This window comes from Cetorhinus maximus, chromosome 13, assembly GCF_964194155.1.
Source record: "Cetorhinus maximus chromosome 13, sCetMax3.hap1.1, whole genome shotgun sequence".
Taxonomy (NCBI): Eukaryota; Metazoa; Chordata; class Chondrichthyes; order Lamniformes; family Cetorhinidae; genus Cetorhinus; species Cetorhinus maximus.
In genome coordinates, this window is record NC_135891.1 from 665,817 (window position 1) to 678,962 (window position 13,146).

Sequence of the window (13,146 nt, forward strand, 5' to 3'; positions counted from 1 at the left end):
TTGGGATTGATACAGGGCGATGGGAAGAGAGTGGTGCAGTGGATTAGTTTGGGATTGATACGGGGCTATGGGGAGAGATTGGGACAATGGGATTAGTTAGGGGTTGCTCTAGCAGAGCTGACGCTTATGGGCCAAATGGCCGCCTCCTGTTCTGTAAAATCAATGGTTCTAAAAAATCTATAATGAAGACATCCTACCCTGGGTCCAATCACTCAGTCCAAAATGATTTGCCATGGTCTTCACCAAGAGAAGGAATTGAAACATAAAGTAGAATCTGCTGTAAGACTTTGTTCTGTAGAAAATCCTTGATGAAATTTTGAACTTTAAGAAATGTGGACTCATTGTTCTTCTTTGGTTGTGTAGACATGGTGGTGAGGATTATATCTTCACCTTGCTCACTGGTTACTGTGACGCTCCTGCTGGCATCAGTCTCCGAGAAGGGTTACACTACAACCCCTACTTCCCTGGTCAGGCTATTGGAATGGCCCCTCCAATCTATGATGAAGCCGTTGAGTATGAGGATGGTAAGACTTGGATCTTGTATTCCTGACGTCACTGACACTCACTCCACACTCTGACCAATGCCCTCTGGTGCATTCTCTGATAAGCTTTTCCATTAAAAACATTCAAAGCGCTGCTTCATCCACAGCTGGAGCACTTGTACACGTCGGAGCACTACAGCTTAGAATGAAATAATTGCCTTGGAAAGGAGTACACCTTGACCAGATTGACCAGAATGTTACCAGGACTCCAAGAAAAGGTTACAAAGAGAGAATGCATGAACTAGGCTAATATTCCCAAAATATTGAAGTTTGAGTTGATTTGATTGAAGTGTTAGGATTTTGAATGCAATTGATAGGTAAATAGAAATCTTCTCCACTGGTGGGAAAGTCTGGGATGAAGGAAACAACCTTAAAATCAGAGTTAGTTTATTCAGTAGAGAAGTTAGGAAACAATTCTTCACACAAAGGGTAGTAATCGTATGAAACTCTCTCCAACTAAAAGCAGTTGATGCTAGCTTAATTAATCATTTTAAATCTGAAATTGATAGCGTTTTTCTAGATGAGGGCATAAAAGGATATGGAATCGAGGCAGGTGGATGGACTTTGGATACAGATGAACCATAATATTGAATGGCAGAACAGGCTCAAGGGGCTGAATGGCCTCCTGTTCCTGTGAAAGAGCTGATGATGAACATTAATCAGAGCACATAAGGTTCAAGTATTAAGTGTTTAGAACTGAGCTTTAGTGGTCAGGATTTTGTCCCTAGTCTGTACTGAGTTAGTTGGTCTGAGCCCTGCAGTTGGCCTCACTGTTAATGGAGGATAATGGCCAACAATACTGAGAGAGTCTCTGATCTCTGCAGGGAATGGGACCATGAGGGAGGAAAACTTGTACTTCTGTGAATTTCAACCCAGGTCTGAGGTGAAAGGACGATCAATGCACATTCTAGCTCCACATCTTTCCGATATCTGCCTCAAAGCTTACACCCAAATATGCTATTGCAGGCTAAATGGCACCAGACCAAAGCCCAGTTCCCTCATTTTATGAAAATGATGTTATGGCAGATATGATTGTAATAACTCACATTGCTGTATAACTGGCTGATGTGAACCTGAGTGTTGAAGCTTGCATTATGCCACTAACATTGTGTGCGTGCGTCTGTGTTTGTGCCTTTTGAGACTCCTGGAGCTTGCTAACTTAGTGCTGGACTCTCTCCTAATGTGTAGGTACCCCAGCCTCGATGAGTCAGATCGCTAAAGATGTCTGCACATTCCTGCGTTGGACTGCCGAACCAGAACATGACCAGCGTAAACGCATGGGCCTGAAGGTCAGCTCCATACTCCAATTTTGATGTTCTGTCATGCAATGTGGGCATCACTGGCGAGGCCAGCTTTTATCACACATTTCTGTTGAGACAATTAAGTGGCTTGCTGGGCCACTACAGAGGCCTAGGATTTAATGTTGATGTGGGACTGCAGTCATATAGGCACAGAGCAGGTAGAGTCATAGAGGTCTACAGCACAGAAAATGGCCCTTCGGCCCATCAAGTTTGCGCCATTCAAACAAGTACCTAACTATTCTAATCCCATTTTCCAGCACTAGGCCCATAGCCTTGTATGCCATGGCATCGCAAGTGCACAACCAAATACTTCTTAAATGTTATGAGGGTATCTGCATCTACCACCTTTTCAGGCAGTGAGTTCCAGATTCCCACCACCCTCTGAGTGAAAAAATTCTTCCTCACATCCCCTCTAAACCTCCTGCCCCTTACCTTAAATCTATGCCCCCTGGTTATTGATCCCTCCACCAAGGGGAAAAGTTCCTTCCTGTTTACCCTATCTATGCCCCTCCTAATTTTATACACCTCAATCATGTCCCCCCTCAATTTCCTCTGCTCCAGGGAAAATAACCCCAGTCTATCCAATCTCTCCTAACCAGCGTTTTATACAATTCCAGCATAACCTCCCTACTGTTATATTCTATGCCTCGGCTAATAAAGGAAGTATCCCATATGCCTTCTTAACCACCTTGTCTACCTGTCCCACTACCTTAAGGGATCGGTGGACATGCACACCAAGGTCCCTCTGATCCTCGGTACTTCCCAGGGCCCTACCATTCATCGTGTATTCCCATGCCTTGTTTGTCCTGCCCAAGTGCATCACCTCACACTTATCCAGATTAAATTACATTTGCCACTGATCAGCCAATCTGACCAGCTCGTCTATATCCTCCTGTAATCTAAGGCTATCCTCCTCACTATTCACCACCGCACCAATTTTGGTGTCATCCGCGAACTTACTGATCAACCCTCCTACATTCAGCTCTAAATCGTTTATATATATCACAAACAGCAAGGGATCCAACACCAATCCCTGTGGAACCCCACTGGACACAGGCATCCAGTCACAAAAACACCTCTCGACCATCACCCTCTGCTTCCTGCCAATCAGCCAATTCTGGATCCAATTTGCCAAATTGCCTTGGATCCCATGGGCTCTTACCTTCATTATCAGTCGCCCATGCGGGACCTTATCAAAAGCTTTGCTGAAGTCCAAATAAACTATGTCAAATGCATTGCTCTCATCTACACACCAAAACAAAAGATAATCACTTAACAGAGCTGTTAGAAAGCATGCTTCAGAATCGTCGGTTCTATGTTGAACTAGGTGGGAAGCACAGCAGGTGGCGTATTCAGAAGAATGGTCTTCCTCAGGGAAGCGTGCTTGCACCGCTGCTGAACAACATGTACACGAATGATCAACCTATAGAAGGTGTCACACGCCGTTTTATATCTGCTGATGACTTATGTGTCACTGCCCAAAGCACTGATTTTAACACCGTGGAGAAAATGCTTTCTGAGGCCTTGGAGGCACTAACATCCCACTATGAAGAAAACCACTTTCGCGCCAACCCATCAAAGACGCAAGTTTGTGCATTCCACCTCAGAAACCGTGAAGCCAAACGCCAGCTTAAAGTAACCTGGTGTGGAGCAACACTGACGCATTGCGAGCACCCTATCTACTTAGGAGTCACCCTTGACAGATGCCTCACCTTCAAGAACCACATCGAAAAGACAAAGGCAAAAGTGAGCGCACGAAACAACATCCTGAATAAGCTCGCTAACAAAAAATGGGGAGCAAGCTCGAAAACATTGCGAACCAGTGCACTTGCTCTTTGCTATTCCACTGCCCAATACGCCTGCCCTGCATGGGAAAGATCTACTGGTGCTAAGAATATGGATGCCGTTCTGAATGCAAGCTGCCGACTTATCACAGGTTGTTTAAAACCAACAAATACCAACAGCCTGTATATCCTGGTGGGTATCGCTCCCCCTGATATAAGAAGAATGGTAGCCAGCAAGAAAGAGCGACTCCGTCAAACATCAGATGAGAGGCACCCTCTACATGGTCATACACCTACACCCAGCCGCCTAAAGTCAAGGAAGAGCTTCATGAACAGTGTTGTTCCATTACAATCAACCCCATCTGAAGCCCGCATCGCCTTGTGGAAAGACCGGCTCGCCAGTCTCGAACAACCCCCAGCGATGGAAATTCTACCGGATGAAAGCCTTCCCCCAGGAGCTAATTACAACTGGGCAACCTGGAAGTGCCTTAACAGACTTAGGACTGGTGTAGGTCGTTCAAAGGTGTCACTAAGCAAATGGGGATATACAACCAGCCTGACAACTTGTGAATGTGGAACTGAGCCACAGACTATGCAACATCTCCTGCAATGCCAATCGCTAGAGGAACCCTGCACTGTTGCAGATCTTGCTGAATTCAGCAACAAGGCACAAAAATGTGTCCAGTTCTGGCTGGGCCATGTATAGACTGTCCATGGACACAATAAGAAGATGATCTACGCACCTGGTCACCTCTTCGAAAAAGTCAATCAAATGGGTCAGACATGACCTCCCCTTAACAAAACCATGCTGACTGTCCTTGATTAATCCCTGCCTCTCCAAGTGTAGATTAATTCTGTCGCTCAGAATTGCTTCCAATAGTTTCCCCACCATTGAGGTTAGACTGACTGGCCTGTAGCTCCCAGGTTTATCCCTTCCTCCCGTCTTGAATAACAGTACCACATTGGCTGTCCTCCAATCCTCTGGCACCTCTCCTGTGGCCAGAGAGGTATTGAAAATTATTGCCAGCGCCCCTGCTATCTCCTCCCTTGCCTCCCTCAACAGCCTGGGATACGTTTCATCCAGGCCTGGAGATTTATCTACTTTTAAGCCTGCCAGACCACTTAGAACCTCCTCCCTTTCTATGCTAATTTCTTTAATTATATCACAGTCCTTCTGCCTGATTTCCATACCCACGTCATCCCTCTCACTTGCGAACACAGACACAAAGTATTCATTTAGAACCCTACCTACGTCTTCCGGCTCCACACACAAATTACCACTATGGCCCTTAATGGGCCCTACTCTTTCCCTGGTTATCCTCTTACTTTTAGTGTACTCGTAAAATAACTTTGGATTTTCCTTTATTTTACCTGCCAATGTTTTTTTCATGCCCCCTTTTTGCTCTCCTAATTTGTTTTTTAAATTCCCCCCTACACATTCTATACTCCTCTAGGGTTTCCGCTGTTTTGAGCCCTCAGTATCTGCCATAAGCCTCCCTTTTTCTCTTTATCCAATCCTGTATATCCCTCGATATCCAGGGTCCCCTGGATTTGTTGGTCCCACCCTTTATCTTTACTGGAATATGTTGGCCCTGTACTCTCCCTATTTCCTTCTTGAATGAGTCCCACTGCTCTGATGCATATTTACCTAAAAATAGCTGCTCCCAGTCCTCTCTGGCCAAATCATATCTGATCTCATTAAAATCGTCCTTCCCCCAATTTAGAACTCTGATTTCTGGCCCATCCTTGTCCTTTTCCATAACAACCTTGAATCTAATGGAGTTATGGTCACTATGTGCAAAATGTACCCCCACTGATACCTCTACCACTTGCCTGGCTTCATTCCCTAAAATTAAGTCCAGGACTTTGTAGGACCTTCTACGCACTGGCTTAAAAAGATCTCCTGGATGCATTTTAAGAATTCCGCTCCCTCTAAACCTATCACACTATGACTAACCCAGTTAATGTTGGGGAAGTTGAAATCCCCCACTATTACTACCCTATTATTTTTACACTTCTCTGAAATTTGCCTGCATATCTGCTCTTCTATTTCTCTCTGACTGTTTGGGCGCCTATAGTGCACTCCCAGCAATGTGATTGCTCCTTTTTTATTTTTAAATCCTACCCATGTGGCTTCATTTGAGATGTCATCCCTCCTTACTGCTGTAATTGATTCCTTAATCAATACTGCGATACCCCCTCCTCTTTTACCTCCTTCCCTGTCTCGCCTGAAGACCCTATATCCTGGAATATTGAGCTGTCAATCCTGCCCCTCTATCAACCATGTCTCTGTGACAGCAATGACATTATACTCCCATGTGTTAATTTGTGCCCTCAACTCATCTGCCTTATTTGTCAGACTCCTTGCATTAAAATAAATACCATCCAACCTTGCCAAGCTCCCTTGTGCCTTAACTGGTCTAGAAGTTCTATGCCTTCCAGACTCAGTTGCTCGCTCTTCTAATTTTGGCTGTGCATCTCCCCCTGAACCACCTCTCAGGATCCCATTCCCCAGCCAAGTTAGTTTAGACTTTAGGTAAGGACAGTATTAATGAACCGATTTGGTTTTTATGACAATCTGATTGTCACATCCTGTTGAAAGGCAGTTTAGTGGAGATCGGAAACTGAGCTCGGTCTTGGCAAGAGTTTACCAGTATTGGTTATGTTGTTAAGAGGGACTTTATGTGATCAGGGGGTAATATTATTCTGTGCTAAAGTAATCCTCCTGATGAGTCAGTGAGCAACATTGCTGGTACATTTCTTTACAGGCTGCATTATTGAAACTTCTCTTCCCAAGGATTCAGAGAAGGAACTAGGGTCATTGTTAAAATAAGCGTCACCCATTTAAGAAAGATGAGAATTTTTTTCTGAGGGTCATGAGTCTTTGGAGCTCCCTTCCTCAAAATATCATCGAATGAGAGTCTTTGAGACTTGAGGCAGAGGTAGATAGATTCTTGATAAGCATGGTTATCAGGGGTAGGCAGGAATGTGGAGTTGAGGTTACAATCAGATCAGCCATGATCTTACTGATTGACAGAGCAGGCTCAAGGGGCCGAGGGGCCTACACCTGCTCCTAATTCCTACGTTCATATTTTGGCAAAATAGGTGATGCAGGAACTTGAGCTCCCAGAAGGGGCACAATGTGGGATCATGTACACTGCCCATTGACTGACGACCATTTCTTTAGAACTTTGGCATTTAAAGGGTAATGGAGCACTGTGCTTCCTTGTGGCTCAGAGAGGAAATGAAGAGCCTGATGTGCTCTTGAACTCACAGAATGGCCCCAAGTTCAATACTCCAGTCTGTGCCCATTTGCTACCTTTACTGGGGGTGTGCCGGTGATGACATATGATTAACATCGTTGTCCACAGTTTGAGGAAGGGATGGTGAGACTGGGTCAGGACTTTATTGCTTTCCATGGTTCTTCACTGGAACTTGCTTGATTTGATGTTGACTTGGGACAGGATTGAGCTCAGTCTTGCTGTCATCTCAGTGTTTACAGGAGGGACAAGGGTTCCTTAGCTACTGTACCTGCCACTGTCAGTAACAATGGAAACATACCTCCAAGTACACCTATACTTCAGGAGAGGGAGATGTATAAAGGGGAATTTGTGATGGGGGAGCAGTGGTAATGGTGGTACGTTTAGTGACCAATTTATACTGCACAACTTCACATCACTATGAAAAAGATTTTTATAACACCTTTCATGCTTTCAGCATGTCCTGAAGTGCTTCACAGCCAATGTGGTACTTTAAGTGCAGTCACTGTTGTATTACAGCGGGGGAAACAAGATTAATTGGACAGTTCTTTCAAGAGCTGCCACAGGCACGATGAGCCAAAAAGCCTTTCTCTATGCTGTAAGATTCTGATTGAGCTTCTTCTCTTTTACAGCTGCTGATGTTCTCGGCTGTGCTTTGGCCACTGCTTTACTACATGAAGAAGCACCGATGGTCTGTTTTAAAGAGTAGGAAGATTGCCTACAGACCTCCAAAATAACTCGACATCAGGGATACTCAACTCCAGCAGCGCTTGACCGCCTGCATTCTCAGCCAACATGTATAGTTTCTGGGGGGCGGGGGGGAACAAAAATAATGAACAGTTTAAAATAAACAGACATTCATCAGGGATTTATTAAAGCATAGCACCATTAAATAGTAATATCTATTGTCACACTCGTGGGATCAATGGGTGGATTGCTGGCTGTGATTAAACCAATGCTCCAACAAACAATGACTTCCAAACCTAAATGTGCTCCATTGGCTGTCCAACAGCAACCTTTTAAAAATATCAGCGGTTTTAGAAATAAATTTGGAGCAATGCTGTCATCCAGTAGCTGGTGAATACTGTCTTTCACTAATTATAACTGAATACAAGCCTTGGCATTTGGTCTTCACAGAATTCAATCTTCAAATAGGGTAGGGATTTTGGAGTCCCATTTATTAAACATGGACATCATGCATAAGATGTGGGAAGAAAATTCCCTGGCCTCATTGGGGCTTCCTGGAGATTTTAATGCTGGTGGGTTAGCACTGAGAATCATGCCCCAAGTCTGCAGGTTCTAAGTGCTCTCTGAGAAAACTCACTGTTCTGAACCATCAACGAGCAGTTGGAATCCCCTCATTGTGTCTGTCATAAGGAGAGTCAACCTCATTTTAATTTACTTCCAGAGTACATTGTTTTTGATGTGTGTTTGGTCCTACTGTGAGTTGAAGGATTCCTCCTTTAAATCATTACTATACACAGCATTTGTGTAAATATTTAATAAGTTGAAATGTTTAATAAATACTATGCTGCGGACCTGTTCTGTGTTGGTCTTCCACCCTGTGTTCATCTCTGTCCTGTCTTTACCCTATGCCCCTACTTAAGAAATAAGAGCAGACCATATAGCCCTCAAGTCTGTTCCACCATTCAATACAACCATTGCTGATCTTCCACTTTTCTGCCCACTCCCTATATCCCTTGATTTCTTGAGAATTTCTTCAAAAATCTCTCAATCTTAAAATGTATTCAATGATGGAGCATTCACAACCCTCTGGGGTAGAGAATTCCGAAGATTCACAAGTCTTTTGAGTGAAGGAATTTCTCCTCATCTCAGTCCTAAATGATCAGCCCCTTATACTGAGACTGTGTCCCCATGTTCTAGATTCTCCAGTCAGGGGAAACAACCTCTCAGCATTTACCCTGTCAAGCTCCCTCATAATCGTGAATGTTTCAATGAGATCACTTTTCATTCTCCTAAACTGCAGAGTATACCAGCCCAATTTATTCAGCCTCTCATCTAATGAACCTTCACTGTACTGCCTCCAAGGCAAGTATATCCTCCTTAAATATGAAGACTAAAACTGCACACACTATTCCAGGTTTGGTCCTGTACAATTGTAGCAAAACTTTCTTGTTTTTTATATTCCAATTCCTTTGCAATAAAGGCCAACGTGCCATTTGCCTTCCTAATTGCTTGCTGTACCTGCAAGCTAACTTTGTATTCCTTGTATAAGTATATCCAAGTCCCTCTGAACATCAATATTTACCTGTTTCACATCTTCTAAAAAATATTCTGCTTTTCTATCCTCCCATAATTCCCCACATTATATTCCATCTGCCACCTTGTTGCCCTGTCAAAATCTCTCTGCAGCTGCCATGTCCTCTTCATTTACAATCCCACCTAGTTTTGTATCATCAGCAAATTTAGATATGTTACTTTGTCTAAGTCATTAATATAGATTATAAATAGCTGACACTCCACTAGTCACAGGCTGCCAACTGGAAAATGCCCCATTTATCTCTACTCTTTGTTTTCTGTCTATTAACCAATCCTCATCTTGCATATTAACCTTTTGTGTGGCACCTTATCGCGTACCTTTTGGAAAAAGTACACCTACTGGTTCCCCCTTAGATACCCTACTAGTAACATCCTCAAAGAACTCTAATAAATTTGCCAAACAATTTCCCTTTTGTAAAACCTTGTTGACTATCTAATCATACTGTTTTTCTAAGTGCATTAAGACTTTCTTAATAGATTCCAGCTCTTTCCTTATGACTGATGCCAGGCTAACTGCCTGTAGTTCCCAGTTTTCTTTCTCCCTCCTTCCTTGAATAACGGTGTTATATTTACTAACTTACAATCTGCTAGGGCCATTGTAGAATCTAAGGAATTTTGGAAAATCATAACCAGCGTATCTTCTATTTCTGTAGCTTTTTTTTAGAACCCCAGGGTGTGGGTCATCAGATCCTGGGGATTTAAGTGTGATGATTAAGCAGCAACAATGTCAATTGGCTGGGGCAGTGTGGGGAAGGAGCTCCACCTGTCCAAAGGTTCTGGTTTTATGACTCTGTATATGTGAAAACCAGGAATTTTATTTGTACATTGGACAGCTGCAGTTTCAGAATGTAAAAATATTTGTAACCTCTGACTCTAAACACATTTAGCAGGTGGGAGCAGGTTAACATATAGTTGAAGTAAGTTGTGCACCTTCTAATGTTTAAAACTGATGATCCACCATTTTGTCTGCTAAGAGTGTCACCTCAGGTGAAGTGCTCAAGTCCTGGCGTGACACCCAAACCCATGACCTGCACAATCTAGAAGAACAACCACTTGTATGTTACCTTCCAAGCCACACACCATCCTGATATGGAACTATATTACTATTCCTTCACTCCATTCAGAGTCAAAATCCTGGAACTCTGACAGCATTGCGGGTGTACCTATAACAGCGACTGCAGTGGTTCAAGGACAAGGCTCACCGTGATCTTCCCAAGGGTAATAAATGCTGGTCTAGCTAATGGCACTACATCTCAGACATCATGATTAAAAATTGATCATTAAAAATACACACCATGGCCCTGACCCTGAGGTAATTTAAAGGTGAAGGTGTATCTGCTGATGCAGTGGTTTTAATTTTCCAAAGTTCCCTAGATTCAGGGGAGGTTCCATTAGATTGGAAAATAGCAAAACTAACTCCTTTATTCAAAAAGGGAGACAGAAATCAGGAAACTCCACAGGCCAGTTAACCTAACATCGTCATAGGGAAAATGTTAGAAGCTATTATTAAAGATGTTATAGGGCACTTAGAAAAATTCAAGGCAATCAGGCAGAGTCAATATTGTTTCGTAAATGGGAAATCATGTTTAACCAATTGGAGTTCTTTGAAGGAGTCACATGTGCTATGGATGAACCGGTGGATGTACTGTACTTGGATTTCCAAAGGCATTTGATAAAGTGCCACATCAAAGGTTATTGCAGAAAATAAAAGCTAATGGTGTTCGGGGTAACATATTGGCCTGGATAGATGATTAGCTAGCTAACAGAAAGCAGTTGACAGAAATGGGTCTTTTTCCATTTGGCAAGATGTGATGGCAGTGCTGGGACCTCAACTTTTTAAAATTTTATGTAAATAACTTGGATGAAGGGACTGAAGGAATGGTGGCTAAATTTGCTGACAACACAAAGATAGGAAAGAAAGTAAATTGTGAAGAGGACATAAGGAGGCCACAAAGTGTCATATATAGGTTAAGTGAGTGGGCAAAGATCTGGCAAATGGAATATAATGTGGGCAAATGTGAAGTTGTTCATTTTGGCAGGGAGAATAAAAAAGCTTATATAAATGGTGAGAGTTTGCAGAGTTCAGATACAGAGGGATCTATGCATGAATCACAAGGTTAGTATGCAAGTAATTAGGAAAGCTGATGGAATGTTATTGCTTATTGTGAAGGGAATTGATTACGAAAGTAGGGAGGTTATGCTTCAGTTGTACAGGGCACTGGTGAGACCACATCTGGAATATTGTGAACAGTACTGGTCTCCTTATTTAAAGAAAGATGTAAATGCATTAGAAACAGTTCAGAGAAGGTTTACTAGACTAATGCCAGGAATGGGCAGGTTGTCTAATGAAAAAAGGCTGGACAGGTTAGGCTGGAATTTAGAAGAGTAAGAGGTGACTTAATTTAAACCTTTAAGATCCTGAGGAGTCCTGACAGGCAGATGTGGAGAGAATGTTTCCTCTTGTGGGAGAATCTAGAACGAGGGGTCACTGTTTAAAAATAAGGGGTTGCTCATTTAAGTCAGAGATGAGAATTTTTTTCCCCAAGGGTTGAGAGTCTCTGGAACTCTATTCCTCAAAAAGCGGTAGAAGCAGAGTCTGAATATTTTTAAGGCAGAGCTAGACGGATTCTTGATTAAGAAGGGGGTGAAAGGTTATCGGAGGTAGGCAGGAAGGTGGGGTTGAGGTTACAATCAGATCATGATCTTCTTGAACGGTGGAGCAGGCTTGCGGGGCTGAGTGGCCTACTCCTGCTCCCAATTCATATGTTCGTAGGAGCTGTTGCATAATGCTAGGCTTTACAAATTTTGGGAACCAAAAAAGAAAAATGGTAAAGATACATTGCTGGTCAGTCAGCATCACACAGACCTATTTATATCAGTTCCCATACAAATTCTAAGCCAGCAAAGTTGCTGAAAATTGGAGCTATAAAGGACTTGCATTTGTGTAGCAGCTTTAACAACTTCAGAATGTACTAATGTGCTTGACAAATAATGAAGTGCCTTGAAATCACTTGTAATATAGGAAAACAGCCAATCTGCACAGCGAGCTCCCACAAATAGCAATAAAACCACTGACGATACAATCTGTTTTAGTATATTGCAACGAAGGATACCTATTGGCCTGGCCACCAGCAAGAACTCTCCTGCTGTCAGAATACATCCAGAGAATCTATTACACCCAACTGAGAGGGTAGATGTGGCCACAACTATTGGTTTATTAGAAACACTGACCCTTCGACAGCGCGGCGCTCCCTCAAGACTGACATTCCGACAGCACGGCGTTCCCTCGGCACTGATCCTCTGACAGCATGGCACTCCCTCGGCACTGACTCTCTGACAGCGCGGTGCTCCCTCGGCACTGTTGAGTGAGACAAGCGAGAAAATAGCAGGAGCGCTGGCAATAATTTTCAATACCCCTCTGGCCGCAGGAGAGGTGCCAGAGGACTGGAGGACAGCCAATGTGGTACCGTTATTCAAGAAGGGAGGAAGGGATAAACCAGGGAATTACAGGCCAGTCAGTCTAACCTCTGGTGGGGAAATTATTGGAAGTAATTCTGAGGGACAGAATTAATCTACACTTGGAGAGGCAGGGATTAATCAAGGACAGTCAGCATAATTTAGTTAAGGGGAGGTCATGTCTGACCAATTTGATTGAATTTTTTGAAGAGGTGACCAAGTATGTAGATGAGGGCAATGCATTTGACATAGTCTACTTGGACTTCAGCAAGGCTTTTGATAAGGTCCCGCATGGGACACTGATAACGAAGGTAAGAGCCCATGGGATCCAAGGCAATTTGGCAAATTGGATCCAGAAATGGCTGAGTGACAGGAAGCAGAGGATGATGGTCGAGGGGTGTTTTTGTGACTGGATGCCTGTGTCCAGTGGAGTTCCACAAGGATCGATGTTGGGTCCCTTGCTGTTTGTGGTATATATAAACGATTTAGACTTGAATGTAGGGAGGTTGATCAGTAAGTTCAC

At 43.3% G+C, this 13,146-nt stretch overlaps 1 protein-coding gene across 1 annotated transcript in view; it reads left to right on the plus strand.

Moving 5' to 3' along the window:
* The window catches only part of cyc1 (cytochrome c-1), a 29,798-nt gene extending 21,373 nt beyond the window's left edge, over nucleotides 1–8,425 (plus strand). Inside the window, exons 5-7 of the mRNA XM_078554764.1 lie at nucleotides 364–524; nucleotides 1,731–1,831; nucleotides 7,520–8,425. Coding sequence (XP_078410890.1) covers nucleotides 364–524; nucleotides 1,731–1,831; nucleotides 7,520–7,624 — 367 coding nt within the window. The 3' untranslated portion in view covers nucleotides 7,625–8,425. The remainder of the gene's footprint in view (nucleotides 1–363; nucleotides 525–1,730; nucleotides 1,832–7,519) is intronic.
* The last annotated feature ends 4,721 nt before the right edge of the window (nucleotides 8,426–13,146 follow it).